The 20651-nt window shown below is 38.3% G+C and overlaps 2 protein-coding genes across 2 annotated transcripts; one reads left to right on the plus strand and one right to left on the minus strand.

Annotated features, from left to right (window-relative positions):
- Positions 1 to 1822: 1822 nt before the first annotated feature.
- Positions 1823 to 11812, plus strand: LOC140926682 (adenosine receptor A2a-like). Its single transcript, XM_073376394.1, has 3 exons — positions 1823 to 2117; positions 6690 to 6775; positions 10634 to 11812. The coding sequence occupies exon 3, from the start codon at positions 10738 to 10740 to the stop codon at positions 11755 to 11757; it is 1020 nt and encodes a 339-aa protein (XP_073232495.1). The 5' UTR covers positions 1823 to 2117; positions 6690 to 6775; positions 10634 to 10737; the 3' UTR covers positions 11758 to 11812.
- Positions 11813 to 18916: 7104 nt separating this feature from the next.
- Positions 18917 to 20389, minus strand: LOC140926683 (transcriptional enhancer factor TEF-4-like). The gene has a single exon (XM_073376395.1). It carries the CDS (start codon positions 20082 to 20084, stop codon positions 19218 to 19220), a length of 867 nt encoding a protein of 288 aa, XP_073232496.1. The 5' UTR covers positions 20085 to 20389; the 3' UTR covers positions 18917 to 19217.
- Between the last annotated feature and the right edge of the window lie 262 nt (positions 20390 to 20651).

Raw genomic sequence — 20651 nt, forward strand, 5'->3', positions numbered from 1 at the left:
TCTCTTTAGGGAATTATACGTTTAATGTCACTACAATGTTACTTTGTACCTAATTTTCCCTTTTGGGTTTTTTAAATTGAATTTTTAAACTGGTAAAAATTATGCACTAAACTAAATATATTTTTAAATACTGAAATGCCTTGTTATCGTTTTTTTTCTTTTTTCGCTCGGTTGCGGAATCACGCATAAAAAATTTATCGTGGCCGGTCAATGTTTCAATCGGAACGCAAAAACGTGCCTTGAAATCAATTAAATCATCTTCTTTTGCAAATTCTAAAGTATCTTCCACGAGCTACCAGGCTGACAGTTTTCCTATTGAAGAAAGAAAAAAATGAAGCAAAAGAGAATGTATTATCTCTATATATAAAAGCTTACTTTAGGTTAATCAGCAATTTTTTTGTTGACGTCTTTTTCAAAGTGTTGTTTTTTGCTATTTTTAATGTATTTGTAGAACTTTGATGGGTTCCATATAGGCCAATCCTTATTTACATTTTTTGCCTCATTAGCATATACTTATACTGAAAGAGCACAAGAAGTTCAGTTATCTCTGAAAAATTGAGCCCAATTTATAATAAAGGTTTAAAAAAGAGAACGAAAGAGAACTATTTCCTGCTAACCTTCGTAGTCACGTTCTTAATTTCGTTATAATAAGATAACAACCTTGCTTGTTGCTGAGAACATCTTAGAGAAAGCAAACCAATACATGAGGTCATAAATTCTAGACATATTTATTCTCGGTTTCCGGTAACTAAGACAATCATTTGATATTTTCAATATAAACCTTTGATATCGGGAATCTTTGTCGAAAAAGATGGCTGCACTTGTCAGTCACTTTATATTTTCTTTTTGACAGTCAACTCGTCAAGTAGTTCATTTGCGACCCGTAGGCTGAAAGACCATTAATAAGTTTTCCATTCAGTTTTTTATTCAGTTTTCTACATAACTCTACTTGGCTATAATCGTATTTCATTTTTGGCGAAAACCAACCAAAATAGGTCCTAACTCTATTATATTTTTGCACTTTTTTGCTTCTTTCTTTTCTATTTCATTATTTTTCTGTCACTGTTCGTCTCTGTTGACCCGCAGTGTCCGTGGGTAAATTTTTGGGAAAGCGATTTTCTTTTCCTTTAGAATCAACCGATAAAAAGCGTGTATAGTCCTTTTGTGTATGACTGCTGGCAGAACTGTTACGAATTTCTAAAACTAAGAAGGTCAGCTAAGCTCCATATGTTGTGAACGTGAGTCTCTTGCTTTTATATTTGCTTGCATGGTGAAAAAGCTAATTGTGTCAGATATGTCAGTTTTTGTACATTACCCCGACGCAGTTGAAAAGGACCCCATTCGGCAGGAAAATATTAAACACGGAGGCGACGCAGTTGCCGAATGATTTTATTTTTTAGCTAAATTTAACGATGCTTACGATCTCAGCACAATTTTTTATCGCCTTTTCAGTTCGAACTAAGAATCGTGAGATGAATAAGTTTTTCTTACAGTTATTTATAATACACTGTCAATAACACCTTGTTATACAGTACCTTTAATGTCATAATAAGATTGTATATAATCCGTCATATAACTTTACCTTGCAGTCCAATATTAATGTATAATTGCCTTCAGGCCAGACATTTTCCGCTGATGTTTATTATTTTTTTCATTTTTTATTGAACGCCTGCTATCCATTAACATTCAAGTTCACATCGCTTTAATTACTTACGTAAATACACTGTCGGCGAAAGAAATTGTAAATTATGGTCTTCTAATTTACTCACCAACACGCCTTTGAAAACTGTAGTCAACGTTTATCAGAGAGTGCAAGAGATGTAACTGACTTGTTTAGCTATTAACTGAAAATCTTTGATAACAATCTACAAACAAACATAGAAACAGCTTTTATAGAAAGCCCTTTTCAAACAGAAAAAATTGACGAAAGACCGCGAGAGATTTATCTTTTTCGAAACAATCAAATAATGCTGTTTTTATTTGATTTTCAAATTAGTACGAGATTGAATATATATTTGTCCTCCGATAATGAAATTCTTTTAAATTAATGCTGTTTTACTGAGGAAGAGTGCTGAGCGACCGTATGGCAAAAAATGAGTTCGTTATAATGGTGAACGGTAAGTTGTTTAAGGTCTTTTACTATGCACTTCCAACTTAGTATAACTGGTGCCGGGAACATCGTACGTTTAATGGACCGGGCTCTTCGTTATTAAAGAGTTGTTTATTATCAAGATTCCACTATACAGTTAACCGTCGATGAGTCGAACCTTTCACGAGAATTCACGTCGAAAAGTCTGAGTTATCGGCGAGAGTTCGGGGTTATAGGGGGAACAAATTACAGGTAATTTAAACATAAATTTCTTGAACATACTAAATCAAGCGATGTGAAATCTTTTTTTATGAAGAAATAACCTAAAGAGAGCGAAAGTTTATAATAAACGCCTTCATAACTCGAAGAAGGTTGGGTTATCGAGGCTGATATTCTAAAACAAAAAAAGATGAATTAATGGCAATAGAATAACTTCAAGTTACTGGAGGGTCGAACCAACTAAACGGGGGTATTGCCCGAGTTCTTTTTTTTGCCAGTCTTGTATCTAAATATGTTGAGTAGGCGAAGCACTACGTCTCGACAAGTCTAAGAATGGATGTTTGAACCCTTTTCATCTTGTAACAGTAAGTTGCAGGATACCAGATTTGTCTTGTCAAAGTGCACATGGGAGATGTCGCATAGCTTTAATATACCTTGTACAGTAAAAAAGTGTTTACAGTGCATTTTGATAAGCTTTTTATTCAAAACAGTATTTTCATGGGTAAATGGAGGAACGACAAAAAAATGATGATAATAATAATAATAATAATGTTTTCTCGCCACTGGAGGGGGGATACTGAGCCTTTGAGGCAGACGCCTTGGCTTTTGTGTCACTTAGAAATGAAAACCCAAGAAGTCGTCTGCTCTTGCAGGCTAGATGGGGGAGGGATTTGTTTTAAATTACTTTCTGGGGAAACTTCCACCTATAAAGAACGACAAGAAAAATAAACAATGTCTGTTTACTGAGGCTAATTTTCATTTAAAAAAAAAAAACTTTCCTAGCCTTTGGATTTGAAAATAAAAGTAACTTGTAACAAGCATGGAGCTCTCTTTCAACAAACTGAACTTAGCTGAAATTGTTGTCTATCGTAGTTCCGCACAACGTGCTGATTTTGTGAGATCGATTTTTTTTCTTAATTGTTCTAATCCATTTAAACTGGTGACGTCTTTTGTCAATTTGTGATCGGTGTTAAAGCTTGACTGTGAACATTCAACTGCGAGGAACTCTTCAAATGCTTTTATTGAACGTAAAGCACGAAATCGTTATTTCACAAGGATATCTATTTTAAAAATGTTTTATAAAAAAAAGGATGAATTTAAAGTATGAAGAATTAAATAGAGGCATGAGAACTATATATAACTCCTGTAAAGTGACGTGCTATTTCTTACGTAAAAAACGTTTTGTGTGACCCCGCAATTTCGGCTGCATTAACGATAGAAGCACACACTGTAAGTGCTGACTGGTGTGGACTTTGTAAGTGATTTAACGTCATTCCCTTGAGTCACAAGTACACTTAGATATACAGGTAAGTGTTGCTGCGTTTGATGCAACTAGGCCCAGCCTAGTTTAACCTGCGAGCAACCTTTTCATTTAGGGGTCATCACTGGCTACAGGCTGTATAGTTAAGTTGTGAAATAGGAGTTTTACCTGTGCGTTTATCGCTGAGACCTCTCCGTAATTAAATCCAGCCGATCCTGCAGGTACCTCGATTATGTACCCAGTCCAGTGTTTTACAGGCTAAGATATGGGCCTGTAGTTCTAAGACTGCAGACCAAGAAAGGAGGATGTCGTTTACCGATATACCGTGGTCCCTCGTCGAAAATTCTGGATCAAAGCGGAATTTTAAAAATGTTTGGATTTTGGGGGAGGGGAAAACCGGAACACCCGGACAAAAATCTATAAAAGCAAGGACGAGAAGTAACAATTAACTTAACCCACATGTTGCGTTGCCCAGTCAAGACCACTTTAGAAGCTGGGTTCTCTCAACTCTGCCCCGCCCGTATTGTTATTTCCATCAAAACAAATAAAGATCGATGGTACACTCTACAATGCGGGAGACTTCGAGGAATAATTTGGATAATTGCTTCCTCAATGTAAAAACAAACCATTAACGTTAAGTGAATTTGACAGGAACGGCAATCGAAAAATGACTATAAGTAATCAGTTAGTTATTCTGAGCTTATTTTTAAAAAGGTCTCGTTTCTTCAAGCAATGAAAAACACGGATTGTTTAAAAACAATTCGGACAAAAATATATTTTCTAGGAACTTAAGATTTCTCATTTCTGCATCAACGTGTGTCGCAGTAGGTGAGGTGGAAGGTTTTTCGAATTTTTATATTGGTTCTGGTTCTTATTTTGTCGCTTTTGATGTGTTTGTTTCTTTGTGGGCTTCGTAGAAAAGTATTAATTGTGTACAAAGTCCATACGTCCTTTCAAAAACCAGTCTTAGGATATTGATATTTCAAGGGAATTGTAGGGTGCACCTTTTTCTGTTACTGTTTTTGTCTATTTTAGCTGTTTTGCGGTTTTCAAAAGAAGCCAATTTCGCACTTTTACAGTTAACCTCAGACCTCGCTTACACGGGTCCTCACAAACTTTCGAAGAGTCAAAAACTTACACGGCCCGGAATCCGCCTTTCGTTTACACGGGACCCGTGGAACCAGGCAATTTTTTAAACGGCAAACAGTTCTGCAATGTGAAACAGAATTTGCACGGTTCCGTGTAAAAGGTTCAGGGGTTGTACTGGTAAAAAATTCGCCCCGTTCAAAAATGTCCGAACCAGTGTAAACTGATTGTCTCAGAGCAAACTTGTAGGGTTATTATGTATTGACAACTGATCGAGAGAGAATGCCAAGAGACAAATTCAACTGATTTTTTTTTTCTGTTTCAGTTCTTTCCGAACATTTTAAGCTGTTCTCTTTCTCCTGACGTGCATTGAGAATGAACCGCACTAAAAACATTTTAAAATACCAATAAAACAAAGCATTAAGACAGGCATTCCTGAAGCCAAAATTTAGGCGACATTATGCGGCTACAAAATGTTTTGTTGAAGTCGTTTTCGAAAGGTGGGTAAATTGAAATGGAAGGAAGGAGATCAATAAAGGTTATACGCGTAAACCATTTAGTCGGCTAATGGGTTTAGGGCGGGGCACCCTTTTCTAGTGCCTTCTAGCTGGTCTTTGTCTTGTAATTATTCTCTAAAAATTTCAATTTCCAAACATCCTCAAATCTTAAAGTTGTCTTTAGTTTCCAGTACTTTTAAAACCCTTTAAATTTTCATGATTATTGTGACAAGGACCACAAAAACGCTGTTGAGGCAATTTCTTCTAAAGAAATCGAAACGAGATTTAATAGAACAACTGCTGAATTTACTTTATTATTGTTTTCAATACGGCATTCAATGAAATGCGCACTTAATATGATTCAAAAGAGAATCCAAAGGACTGATTCAAACCAAAAACTGAGAATTGTACAGGGTCCTTATGGTGCGAGGCGGTATGATTTCGGCATTATTTAATGTCGGGACTACAGTTTTATATGCATAACTGGAAGAGATCAGTCAAAATATCCAGTTAAAAAAAATAATACGTACTGATGACGTTTTCTTTAAAATGATAACTAAATTAAGAACAAGACTTTGCTCTTTTACTTATTTATGACGAGTGAACTTTATTGCCATCATCCGGTTATCAGGAAATTGTTTGTTTGTTTGTTTTCACTTTAGTGTTTAACATCAAAGAATGTTACCTTACAATCCAGTCCCAGTTATACTTGACGTTTTCTTCTCTCAAAAAAGAACATTATTTAACAACAAGGGCTTCTCTCATCGCCAGCATTTTCGGTTAAAAATGTAAATAAAGCAAGTAAAGCATATCTCTTTTACAATTGTGCTGCATAAATGCACTTCAATTATTTCACAGGGTATTCACCGTTTGCTAACAGAGATTTGATTATTTTCTTCATTTCGATTATTATAAATAGTGCTTTGTTAAACAAATGTTTTCTGAATACACTACCTTTAATATTTCAGGCCTGTAGTGTTCCACATTCACTATAATTATTTCACCACTTCTTGTAAGTACGTGCGCCATATCATATAATCTCAAAACTGTAAGATTGTTTAACAGCTTAAGCCCGTTATCAGCGTCTTAATACCCTCTACAGCTGTTCTTTTTTTCAAGTGTTTTCATTGCTGAAAAGGTTAAGCTTTGAATCAGCGAAAAGATAAGCCGACAGAAATGAAAAAGTGTTTTGTATGGAATTAAACTTTTGTTTTGATGTTAAACCTACCTGACTGTCTGAGGTATGTCGCAGTGAATTGTGAATCAGTTTTCCGTGTATTGCGGGATTAAATTGTATCAAGGTATTACTTTAGTCGGTGTAAAACTAGCTAATGTATACTTGCTTTTAAACGCGACATGCACGCGTGAAATGGAGAGGAATTACTCATAAGCACATTAATGCTTACCACCACATAGCTAAAGGTTTGAAAGGTTTTTTCTTTAATTTTTCAATAGCCCTCTTCATCTTAAAACTAAATCATTAACCAAAACTCTTGATCAGTTAAACTGAATGTTTTTTTTAATATTGTTTTTTCAGCGAGTTCAGGACACTCCTGGATAACGAAAAATCGACAGTTGATAATTGGAAGTATTTTAATTGGTGAAGTTTTTACTTCAGTCAAGGTAAGAAAAAAATCTAGCGACTGTATTGAAAAGTTTAATCTAATTATTGTGTTGACAAATTGTTAACTTTTAAAGCCGGGAGCAAGAAGAGTCAGAAGGTACAACCCTCATTTACTGACGTTATACATTTATCATCCGAAAATTTCTTTTATAACTATTGGCTTCCTAATCAACATCGTTTTGTGAAAAAATTCCGGGGTACTTTTGTGATGACAATAAGTTAGAGTTCACTGATTTCTTTTGCCAGTTTTTTTATTATTATTTTCGACTGGCTGGTAAACTATAACGGGACAAATATATGCATGGCAAACGCCTCCACCAAGTGATATCACTCGCCCGCCCACTCAAAATATGATTGCAGTGTCGGCGCGATTCAGTAATAAGGAAACGCCCCGTTAGGAGAGTGTTTTTTCAGTTCTTTCTTCTGAAAAAAAAAAGAATAGAAAAGATAATCGTCATCGACAACAGCAGCAAAGACAAAAACGCGGGTCGAGAAAAGTTTAAAATGTCCAAGCAAACTGCTTTCGCTCGCGGAATTGCTAAAAAGAGGACAGAATTGAAAGCTGATTGAATATCAATAATCCCATGGAATATCGTCTGGTGAAACAGTTTTTGAATGATTCTGAGCACGATCAGACCTCATGCATCCTTTATTCAAGACAAAATTTACAACTTTCAAAACCTCCTCACTTTTAAAAGAGGCCAGGATGAAAACCTCAATTTCAAGTCGAAATAAGAAATAAGTTATATAATAGCGGAGCTCTCGCGCGCGAAGCGCGCAGCGGAGCACTATGGGTAAGAAAATGTGGTAAACTACCCATCCGAGGAAACTTGGTAATCACGTTACCGTGCACCGACCGCCCGACCGTCCGTCCGCACCACAGGTATACCAATGTAAAATAACTCAATCAACAGGTATGGCAACCCAAATGCAACTCGAGGTTATTTTGCCGGGAAATCGCATAGCCACCCGCGTCTTGTAGAGCAGAAACAACTAAAGAGTCAATGAAAGCGATTAAAATGGAAATTAGAAATTGTCTCTGTATCCGTGTTTAGATTAGATTAATTAGATTAATTGTCATGTCCACAAATTTGGAAAATAGAGCAAGAGAAATACAGAGAAAAAGAGAAAGTAGGCGGCAGGCCAGCGAAGCTCAACGAGAAAAAGGGCAACAGAGATTTAGAGCGAGAGATAAAAAACAAAGGAGACATTTTTTTGGAAGAACAACATGAAAATTTTGTAACGGCGGTGACAAAATGAGAAATGCTAGCGGCCACCAATGCAAGGTGAAAATGAGCGGCAGTGAAAAAAATGTGAACGAAAGAAATGTGTAACTAAGAAGTTTCTGGAAGTTTCAAGTTGTAGTCGTGCAAAACAACTGCAAAGAAATGTACAAAAAAAGTGTGCTGCACGTGCAAAGTTGCTTTTTTGCTCATTAGACCTATTGTTGTTTTTCACCGTTCTCCGGCGTTTCCTTCGCCGCTTAGCATTACATGATTTTATATTTTGTTTGAACAAACTATAAATATTATCGAGAGCTTCGCTTTTAGCCCTGGCTAAATCTGTGTATTATATTGGAAAACATAAAATTATTTTCAACAAGACTTCTCACTAAAGCCTCGTTTTGAAAAAGAGGTTTGGGGCAACGCGGACCTATTCGATCCACTTTATTGTTCATGTTACATTGCAACCTGTTTTACTCTTCATCAGGCGGGCATGACTATCAGAGAGCACTGAGAGAGATTCACACGCTTTTCTTCCCAAACTTTAACAAGCCTGTTTTTAGCGCACACCTCTACCACGCAGACACTATATAGCTAGAACCCAGTGAGCGAGTGAATACAGGTGTCACTTACATCACTGTTGGCGCACTGGCAGTATATATAAACATATGTAAGCAAAACAATAAAAAAATCGAAGCGGTTTCTTCGAGCCAAATCTAAATCTCAAAACTTGATGATTACAGTACGTGACGATTGCTTTGACAAACATGATTTATTATATATATGAGCCATTTCTTGTCCTGCCATTTTAAACACTACATCTTTTTCCTTTTCTTTCAATTCTGCCGCTGTAATACAGGAAAGCCATTAGCCTGCAGTGATTAACAATGTAGTTTAGCTGTAGTTTTTTTAACTTGTAAACTCTTGTAATTGCCTTGCCTGATCGATCCAATAGAAATGAGAAAGGTTAATTTAAGCCCTATAAAATCTTGTGTCTTTTCAGTTTGCTTGAATTGTTTTTTCGGCCACAATTGCCTCAGCATGGAATTTTTTTTATGCCGTGAAATTCCATACACGATCAGTTCGTGTTCAGTTTGCACAAACACATTTTTCCCAGGTTTCTTCACAAATAGTTAAAAAATCACGGCTTGATTTTGTACATGAGATCGACACGCAAATTGACTCAAATTAAAAAGATACAGGGATTTCAATTCAGCAATAATTTGATTGTTTGATCTAAGGTAACTTCCTTAGTCTCATAGGTAGCGGTCGGGACCCAAAATGATCGTGTGTCTTCTTTAATGTGATCTGGCTTGTCTGTCCGAGAAAAGAAAACTGAAAATCTGAAAACTAGAGCAACTATATGATTTTTGACATTCCGGTATAAAAAGGAGTGTTCTTTCGGTGGCAGCAGGAGCCGGTTAGAGCAACTTAACATGTTTTACACATTTCTCCTTGTAGAAAAAACATTAAACAAGGCATTAAATCATTAACGATAGACACTGTGGTAGTAACGTGAAAAGCCTCCTTGTAATTACCAGCGTGCAGACGTCTCCTATTCAACAAAGGAAACATCAGACGTCTGCACGCGGGTAACCCTTGGACTTTTTTAAGGGAAAGGTCTCGGTATAGGCAAGTTGGATTATTGCCTTCTTGATTTGATTGAACTGATTCTTCAGTATTGTAAAGGTATGATTTGTTTACCATTACAACAAGGAGCCTAAAAGTGTGACCTCCTTTAATTAACCCACATTCTTTCATGCAAACATGAACCAATCAGAAGTCGAGGACAGTTTTCAGCTGGCTTCTGATTGGATGAAATCTGTGCGAAAGAATGTAGACTAAATCAAAAGTGGTGGAACTTTTCTATGAAAAAATTTTCCAGACATCTTGGCTTGCATGAACCAATCTCTCTCCCTCCTCCATCACCCATCACATTGCTAATGGCCCGCAGCCGTCCCTAACTTCACGTCCTTCAGTAACTGGCGAGAGTAAAAGGCATGTCCAAACGTTTTGAAATAGGCCATTTGCACTAAGAGGTCATGTGACATAGTTTTCATGAAAATGAAAGTTATATGATTTTGCCTTCGAAAAACGATTAGTGGGTCGTATCTTAAGCAAAATAATAGTGATATAGTTTTTCAAACCCGCACCATTTTCTTAAAATGAGTAAGTTCCTCGATGGTCACGTGACCAAAATGTTATTTTTAAAATTATGAATTACTTCTTTCTGAACACAAGCTTTCCACTTAAACTTCAAGGAGGATGTTGAAAAAATGATGTGGTAACGTTTACAGCAAATCTGAGCGTAACTATCAAACGTTTAACAAGATATAAGCAAAAAGTAGTTTTGGCCGCCATATTGGAGGGCAAGAGTATGCCCTCCAACATGGCAACCAATACAAATCATACTACTTTGTTGAAAAATCAAAGTGCCATAAAATATCTCCCTTAAATGCGTTTCCTCTCAGACTTTGGGTGTAAGCTAATTTTTATGTGCTCTGTCAATTTTTGGCATCAGCAAGATTCCAACTCATTGTTTAAAGGAAGCATTGGTCACATGACCTCTTAGTGCAAGTGGCCTATTGTAGAAACAAATCTTACGTATGCTTTTGACTTTATTTGTTTCTTTAGAAAATTTTAATCCAATATACAGTTACCCGTGGTCTTTGTCTTTGGCAAGCTACGATTTAAGGAGAACTGAAGCGAGCCATAGTTGCCTGTCCGTGTGAAGTACGATGGGTCTGGCAGCAAGTCACTGCAAAGGAGTCTGGGCCCCAAGGGAAGTATCCCTCACCACTTTATCCACAGCTGCAGTGTTTGTGGTGTTCACAGTCATTGGCAACCTGCTGATTATCCTGTCCGTCCTTTTGGACCCGAATAAGAATCTTCGCCGCACTCCTTACATCTTGTTGATTTTAAACTTGGCTATCACAGATTTGATCGTGGGTGTCATGGCAGAACCGCTGTCCATGGTTACCCACTGGAGAGAGGCGCATGGTCTTTCAATCTCGTTCTCGAGTTTGTCGCAGTTCGTTTATTTCATGTGCTGTACAGCGTCACTGCTCAGCCTGGCCATCTTAACAATCGACCGCTACCTGGCCATTACGTCACCACTGTGGTACAGAGCAAACATCACCAACATTCGCGTACTGCAAGGATCCATTGCTATCTGGGTATTGTCAGTGGCTTGTAGTGGTTTGTTATTCGTCATCGGATTCGTGACGCTCGCTTTCGTGTTCGCCAACTTGACGCTGTTTTGCACAGTTTTCATCCTGGTGTTTTCGTATGTGCGCGTGTTCTTGACTGTAAAACAGAAGGTCAAGGAACTGAACAACTTACACCAAGGCGACGAGGAACGGAACAAGGCCCAAGAAAGAAACATGCTTTGGGAGAAAAAGCTGACCAAGACGCATTTAGTGATGCTGGTAGCTTTCCTGGCGTGTTATGGCCCAGCATGCATCATGATCTACATCATGAATACGTGCAGTAGCTGTAGCTGCGAGGTCATTCATTGGTTAAGAGACATGCATTTTGTGTTAATCACGCTAAATTCTTTGATCAACCCTTTCGTGTACGCCTTGAGGCTCCATACTTTCCGAGAAGCTTTTCGCCACTTTCTTCGCCCTTTTCGGAGGTGTAGGAGAAGCGCAGTGGAACCTACTGGTGAAAACTTAAAGCGTGAAGGAAGTGAAATAACTCAATTCACTCAAGCAACTATCAGAGGTCCGCTTGCCTCAGAATATTCAACAGCCTAATTGAATAAACAGCTGCCGGAACAGAAAGAAGTTAGGGACAAAGGAAAAGTACTACTGAGAAAGCCCCATCTTTATTCAATCATTTATTCACACCGCCATTTCAAAATAGTGATTAGTGAGCTCAAAGCCAAAGCGAGCTTGTAATGCGTCTCCTAATGGAAACTGGACTGTCATTTTACGCGGTCATCCGAGTCACCCGTAGGTCTAGCCGTTTGCAGGGCAAAGGTTGCACCTTTATTCTGTGAAACGAAGAATTCTAAATGCCGTTTTCACTACACGCGGAAATGCCAGTAATCTTACGTGAATTGGAATGATATAATGATTCGGGATAACAGTAAAATGACAGAATATTTGCCAACTCCGTCTGAATATAGTAACGACCTATCAAGATTGAGGTATTCCCGTGGAACAACGTTTCGTCCTACACTTATTAACAAACAAGTCTATCCATAAACAAACTGGAAGTCAAAAGGGCTGTAATATTTTCTAGCTAGTATTGAGGGACGCTCGGGATGATTGGCGTGTGCAGTGCGCCACCATGCGGAGCTCTCGATCGTTTTCGTAAATTCGGTTTGGGAAGACTCGCAATAAAAGTAACGTATGTCACTGGGTCTATTTAATAACTACAGTCAAACGTCCCTGATGGGAGCACCCAAAATGCGAAGATTTAGTGGTCCTTTACGCGATATGGTTGCTTACGAGAAGCGAACTAAAAAGGGTCTATTCCAAGAAGAGCTGCCGACACGCCTACCCTCTGGAAGGGAATTTTAAAACTGCATATAATTTCAAAGTTACAATATGTGTAGTTCTTTACTGTTGCTGAAAGTTCTTCCTATACTCTTAGTAATGAAAAAAAAAAACATACGACAAACAGAGATCAAACTAGCCTGCTCCTTTATTAACCAACTTTTTATAAACTATTTCAGTGCTGAGCCAAGCTTATAAGCGGAGATCCCACAAAAGTAGAAGTAACAATTTAAAATAAGCAAGTTTTTCATGCTCGTGTCATGAACCCTTGATGTACCTTAAAACGTGCCTATAATCTAACTTAATAACTTCAATGGAAGAAATGAGAAACATATCCGTCGGTGGGACTTTTGCGCACTTTAGCTGTTTTATGCGAGTACATTCCAACCTCCGGCGAAAATTAGGGAGCTTAAGCAACAAAGACGGCGATTGCTACGAAGACGTCTCTTAAAAAGTGAATTCGCCCTGCTTCAAACTTTATCGCCCTTATTCCATCTCGTTCAAGTCATAAAATGCTGGAAAGATTTTTCGTTAATTGAAGTCTAAAAGACTGTATCGAACTTAGAAAAAAGGAAAAAAGTCGTTTTCTTGTGTTCACGTCCTCCACAAAACTTAAAATTAGGCACTTTCACGTTGTAGTCTTGTAGTGACGGCAAAGAAACGCACGAAAAAGTATAATGCAAGTGAAAAGTTGTTGTTTTGCCAATCTAAATCTAATGCCTTTTTTTGCCGTTCTCGTTGCCGTTGCCTTCGTCGTCAGATATGAAACTGATGACTTTTACGCTATTTAGTGGTCGCTAACAGGAGATAGTCGGTCACGAGAATTGATTTACAATGGGTATGTTCTTATGTTCAATTTCTAAGCTACAATATGTCGTAGTTTCATGCTGTCACTAAACGGGCTTTGCATACTCCGAGTTTCAACGAACATATATAGAAATCAAACCCTTTCACAAGCAAGAGGTTTAAAAAAACAATGAAAATTTATAAAACCGTCAGGTCAAAAAGTGGTCGCGGACGCTTATGAAAGGTGGTCGTTGATAGGGCGTCGACTGGGAAAAATTTAGTGTTTGAACACGTGGTACAGAGCTTACGAGAGGTGGTTGCACATGGACGGGTTGGGCTGTATAAACTCCCCAAATCTGGGGCGGCGCAGGGGGGCCATCCACAAATTCCGTTGAGGCAAATGAGATTACTAGGGAGATTGAGATTCACGTTTACGCCAAACGGCAGACGTGAATTTGAACCACGTGACCAAGTTTACCCCTTACTTTCCGTTTACTCTTTATTGCTTCTACACAAAAATAAGTAGTCTTATGCCAGTTTCAACAATAGGAATCGTTCGGGACTGTTTTTATCTGTTTATTTTCTATTTTGAGAAATTCTCGACTTGAGTCTGACTTTTGCCGCTTGCGGTAAACGTGAATCTTAATCTCTCTACTATCGAAACAGGTACACCGCGAATCTCAGCGGTACGCTGGACAGTTGATTTTAGCGCCAGACGTTTAAGACTTAAGTCACGTGGCTTTGTTTGTCAAACCAAAAAGGTGAACTCACGTGGTGTCATTCCCGAGCGTTCGGTAGGCCAAAGATAGGTTAAGTCAAATAATCGTGTACTCTGTCAACCAAAAAGGAGAAATTTTCGTCCGCGAAAAGTCAGTCGATGAAAGTTCTTTCGGTTACAGCCTCCTAGCGCCATACAGTCAGGTAGGGAATTTAAGATCCAACAACACGGACGACAACGAGAAAGTAAAAAAAAACAATAGGTTTAATAAGCAAAACAACAACTTCGCACGTGCATCACACTTTTTGCACATTTCTTTCCCGTTTTTGCAGGACTACGACGTGAAAATGCCTCATTTCTCGTTTCATAGAGGACGTAAACAAGCAACGACGACATTTTATTTCTCAGTTTCCGAGCTTGAATATGGTCCCTTAAAATTCAGCTTCAGGAAGGTTCGCCTACATTTGACAAAGTAAGTGGTTACGAATAATCGCTATAAAGACTGAAAGAACGCAATTCGCTTTTTAAGCTCTGAACTTCGCTCTGAACTTCGCGGTCCACCTTTTTCGGTAGTAAGGAGTCCCCTTACCCTCTCTTGTTAGAAGTATATAATGCTTCGATTGAAGTTAAGAATTTACAAAACAAGAAACAAGCCGTAAAATGTTTTTTTAATACAAATATTTAAGCAAAGCGTACTTAAAATGTAAAGCGAAAAAAAACCAGTCTCGTCTTTTCTAACTCGTTTCCTGGTCAGTTTGATGAACCTCCCAAAGGCTAGCAGCAAACGGTATCTAAGTTATATTTGCACTTGCCTGCGTGCAGACGTCTCCTATTTCCTTTGTTGCACGCGGAAAAGGGACACGTCCCTTTTCCGCGTGCAACAAAGGAAATAGGAGACGTCTGCACGCAGGCAATATTTGCACCTAATTACAGAAACGTTGTTATTAATATGAAAATCAAAAAGATAAAGAACGAATAGGAATAAATAAGCCAACTTAGCCAGATTATGTCTTTCGCAGTGTACGGCCTTTTGAGCCCCAAAACTGGCGTCTCCAGTTTTGAATTAGGGTGGTTTTGATTTTCTTTTTTCTTTTTTTTTTTTTCAACAACGTTATTGCAATTATGTGTATCTTTTGACAAGACTTAATAAGATTTAATAAAAGTTATGAAGGGATGCTTGCTTTCAACATTTTACCCTCAAATTAGGCAGGATAAGAAAGCTGAAAAACCATGAAAAGTACTGTTCAATAGTTTTCAGTTGAATGCAAATTATCTTAAAACTTAGAACCATCTTATACTAATTAATTTCTCCACTGCTTCAGTCTTGAAAATGGGTACAATAAACGCGGAGTACTAAACACTGCTTGGAGTATCTTTAATAAGTAAAAGGAATCTTTTGCCATCGCAATTTTCTCGGCACTGAGCATATACTGGCTAGAGGGTTGCTGAAAGCTAGAAAGTACTCTGGAATAGTTAAATCGGGTAAAACTAAGGGTAAAGCATCAAAAGCAAGAGAATAATCTCTCACTTTATAAAGTGAGTTATGTTATAGGATAATAGTTATGATTACAGTGGGTGTATTTTTTTTTCCAGTCTTAGAGATCTTAATTTTTTTTCCTCGAAGATATTAGCCATATGTAGTGTAGCTACACTAAAATTCGAGTTTAAATAAAGGTTATGTATGTATGGTCATGTATGTAATAATTGGTGAAAACTTGCTTATTTCTTAGAACCTGCGCTGACTTAATGCAAAAATAGTTCTCTGTATACAAAATTTTACATAATGTACAGTCTTTACAGCTTTACTGGAACCCTTAAACTAACAGGTAACATTAAAGTTCTCTGTTCCGGAGTCAACTAGAAATGAGAAGAGTTCCGATTAGTCCACTCCAATTTCATCCTTAAGGTTCGGCTTTTCTTGGCTAGAGAACCAATTATCTACCCAAAAAGCCACTTGTAAACAAGGCTTTTGGGGGGAAGAGGGAGGCGGCACTGTTTTAAAAACTGACCATTATAGTTGAGTTAATTCATTGTCACCACTTGCGATGCAAATGCGCTGAATGTTTCCTTAACCTCTGGTTAATTAAACTAATACACGTGCTGAAGCCACACTTTAATACATTTGCGAAATTTCCTATTCGGCTTTTCAATCTATTTCGTTGTTATCGCTCAGCTGACAGATAAAATTTTAAAAGTAGCAATACATACAAAAATAAAATAATCCTTTATATTGAAAAGACATAGCGAATCTGGCAAAAAACGAAAATGGCCAAACCGGGGGCCGGTTTCTCGAAAGTCCCGGTAACTTTACGGGCCCGAAATCAAATATTCAAATCGAAATATAAAGAATAAGAGCGCGGGTCCTGGCTAGCAAACTACTCCATTTTGTTTCATTAACTGACAGTTTTATGGTGTTGAATGCAAAACTATTGAAGCCTCGATCTTTAATGTAAACGGAGACAACTTACCGGGCCCGTTAATTATCGGGACCTTCGAGAAACGGGCCCCAGAGCCCCAGGGCCTTCTCGGCGTTCCAGCTAGCCAAGCGCGCTAAACGGATTTTAAAAAAGTGGTGAGGTGGCATTATTGTTGTATTTTTAGAAGACTTAACATTACAGCAGAACAAACACTGCCACTATCTGCTGAAAATAGCTTCTGAAAATTCCTCTTATCTCCTCTTATCAGCTGTCTTACTTCACGAACTCGTTGTGTATTGCTTAATGACATACGCGATCAAATAGACCTTGTCACGGTTTTCGACGCCATCTTGACGAGTAAGCAAACGCGTGAAAAATTACAGTGTTTGTATGAGAATCTAATGTCGAATAATTTCCGTAAAACAGCTGTTCTGAAAAAAATATCAATTGTAAAATAAAGCTATAAAGCAAAGGATTGTCCTAAAACATTTTGGGGGCGTACCTGTGCTTAAATTTCTCCAGAGGCTTGCTTTAGATTTTCCAAATATTTGTCTGTAATTTTCCCGGGACTTTCTTACAGACAAATGTATAGAAAATTTTAAAAAGTGGTTGTAGGTCTTCTAGTGCATGTAACGTCCACAATTTTTTTCAGGAGAATCCTTAGGAGTGAAGCTATAGTTTACAAATCATAATTTTTTCAGAACAGTCGTTCTACGGAAATTATTCGACATTAGATTCTCATACAAACACTGTAATTTCTCACGCGTTTCCCTACTCATCGAGATGGCGTCGAAAACCGTGACAAGGTCTATTATAAAATAGCTAGGATGTTTAAAATTAAAAACTACTATGTATTCATTGTTCTTGTCTTCGTGAACCAGCCCGGTAAATTTATCTTCTGATGCTTAAATTGGAAAACTGATGAGTGAACTTCGTGGAACTTGGCCCAGTCTGTAAAAGATCTTTTTAAAAGCCCAGACAAGAGCTTCATTCCCTAATAGCAATTACGTTGGCACTTGTTCATAAAACTCGTGTGAGTTCAAACATAAACATCACAGAAGTTAAGGTAATTAACTACCCTCGCGAAATTGGCATGCTATATAGTTGTTCAAAGCGCAGTCAACCTCAGCTCCCTAAACTGATGTTCTAAAAAACCTGATTAAGGGCTTATTTATACAAGTTTCCTACATAGACTTTGCACTTTAAAAGTCTGCCTGGACAATGCACGATGGTGACCAGCGCGCATGCGCTACTGAGTAAAAATGCATGAGCGGATACTGAGGACCTCCGTTGGAGCGAATAGGATATCTATGAGGAAATAAATTGTCTATTTTCAAGGTCGCGTGTTTTTTTTTTTGTCGTATGGACAATACCCCTTTCCTTCAAAATGTGAAGAAAATAAATTAAAGGAAAGTATCTATACGTTGGGGAGAACATGAGCAAAACTTTCAACAACATAACTAACAAGTTGAAAAACACACACAAACACACAGACAACGGAGGAAAGAAAAATGCGACAAATATACATTACTATACATTAAAAGAGTTTCGCTAGTAATCTACTTCTAATTTTTTGAGTCTGTGCATGGAGTTGCTTCATTGCCAACTTGTGCGAGCAACAAAACGTCATTTTTTCGGATAAATTTTCCTCGATAGTCTTGTACCTTGGTAAAACTTCAAATGAAACCCTTCGTTTCTTAGAAGAAACAACTGATAAAATTTGTGGTTTCTGGGGCTCGAGTTGAAGGCTATCTGAAAGAAAACAACATGCTCCAAAACTGACCGGAAAGAAATTTTTTTGAAGAACCGTTTCTACGAAGCTTTACTGTTATGTTGAACTTATGCTCAGAGGTAGAAGAGAAAAAAATAATGCGACTTCCCCAGGTTCAGTCTTGTTACCATCAGAGACGGTCAACTTAACTTTACAATGTTATGGTTTAGTTAGTTCATTGGAATGAATATGGCCTAACAACTTCAACAAAAAAGCCTTTCTAGTCAAGAATCAAGAGGAAACTGAAAATACTTGAATAGAGCGGGTGGATAAACTGGGTACCCTGAGAAAAGTGTGAACAGAGACAAACGAAAACAGTGAACCACACAAGACAAAAGGTTCGGTGAAAAACGTAAACAGTAAGTTTGTTTTGGAAGAATGAATTAGTAAGTTACATGAAAAGGACAGCCCGTTAAACATACCCGCGACATGTCAAGCGTGTAGAGCAAAAACGGGTGGCCTACAACGATACAAAAAATAAGCTAAAATTGTATATAAAACGGACGCAACTTTGAGTTATATACTTCTGGAAAGTAAAAAGGAAGAGAATAGTTTGTACGATTTATCCATGTCATTTTTGTTTTTTTGCAGTAGCTTGGTCTAACGGTTGTGAGAGTAGTCAGGTTCATTTGATTACAACATTTGACGATGAAATAGACCCGTAAAATCAAACAACTTTCTGATAAGTGGAAATGCGTTTCTGTCAGGCCGAATAAATTTGATTCTTTCTTTTGTCTGGGTTGGCTCGGGTAAAAGATAAAACAAGCTTACTCAAATAAGTGCAAAATAAAAATACGAAGTTGCGTGAGTTGAATGGAAATTAACTTAACTTGTATTTGACAGGTTTCTACGCAAAGGGAACTAATAGCTAGGCGGACAACGACGATTAAGGTTGTCGTAGTTTTTATAGAGCCCGCTAATAAGCAAAATAAAAGACTCCATAAAACAATAAAACATAACTTGCTACGTAGACTGCAAAATATACGTATATAGACATTCTTTGTAATTACCGGTAGAGATTTCACATGCCCGAGAAATCGATCGAGGGACATGTTTGATCCGCATCGTAAACAAGGTAGTCGTCAAAGGTTGGAGTCTCGGGCAAGGAAGAAGCCGAAACGCCCAGAGCGCACGTCGAAATAACTGGCTCGTCTTTACATCTCGAGCTGTAGTTTACTTCCTGGATAGCTGTGCGCCAAGCGCTTTCATTGGCGGACTGGATGTTATACCGCGCAGGAAAATCTTCAGTTTGTTCTCTGTAGTTCAGTTCTTGGGTTATATCCGGTACTTCCCAAGTTAAACTGCTTTGAAAAGCGTTTTCGTGGAAGTTGGCCGGCTCCATTTTAGGAGGCGTACGGGGTGGAGTAAACTCTGACATCCCTTGGTGGTCTCCTCCCAGGGTGGGAAACTGGAGCTTCGGTGGAGTGCGTGAACGCGGCGGCGGGATCTCACCCATAACTTGTCCGTGCTGGCTTAGACCTGTGGATGCATAACACTGTAAAAGGGCTGGCGGTGGGCCCGGGGGAATATCAGAGGTTTCGTAATTATCTCCAGCGTGGTGAACAACAGGAGACAAGATCTCAGCAGAGGACATGGTCATCATCTCCTGTAGACCGTCATTGATGTATGTCTTCTCTTTAATTCTGGTCTGAAATTGGCGGATCTTTTTTCGAGCCAGAACTTGAATGTGGCTTGCAACTTGTTTTCGAGTGCGAACTTTGCCCGTTTTCATGAGTATATAACGTGCTATAAGTTCGTTGCGACCGTACATCTTATCTTTTGTTGATAACATGATCTTTTGTCTTCCGCATGGCGGGTAGATGGCGAGAGCTTCTTGAAAACTCGTTTCTATTTCACCCGTCCATAAGCCTTCCGCTTCGGCCGACATATTTTAGTCAGGGTGGGAGAAGCTCGTACAATGGATATGCCAGTCGATGCTTTACTCTGGCTTGACGCGTCTGTACGAGAAAAGACTTCTTCCTGTCATAGACACAAAAGCATAAACGCAAAGTTTAACTTTTCCGTCGTTGTTAGCACTCAGTGCCGCTGTTACTTTGGATAAAGAGAGAAACTTGACCACAGAGAAGAGTTTGAATTGACAGGCTATCCTAACACTACTACACTACTCTATAGGATAGCCCGCCGCTCTCTCGCTTATCCAGCAACTTTCTCTCGTCTCTGGACGCACTGTGTTAGCCAAAAACCAACAACACTCGTATATAGCGCTGGCATTATTCATTATTAAACAGCACTGTGTAGATCGTTTGGCCTAAATCATTAATGCTCTCTTTGTGGTTGGAAAGAGCATATGTCGCCTGACGCAGTTCAGTAACACCGACTGCCCTTGTAAACGCTGAATATAAGAAGAACGTTGTATGAATATTTTGATGCGTTACACATTTAACTAGCATTGTTACTTAGTATGTAGGAAAACTGGTTATGCGAGTGGCATTTA

The sequence above is a fragment of the Porites lutea genome, chromosome 2 (assembly GCF_958299795.1).
Source record: "Porites lutea chromosome 2, jaPorLute2.1, whole genome shotgun sequence".
NCBI lineage: Eukaryota > Metazoa > Cnidaria > Anthozoa > Scleractinia > Poritidae > Porites > Porites lutea.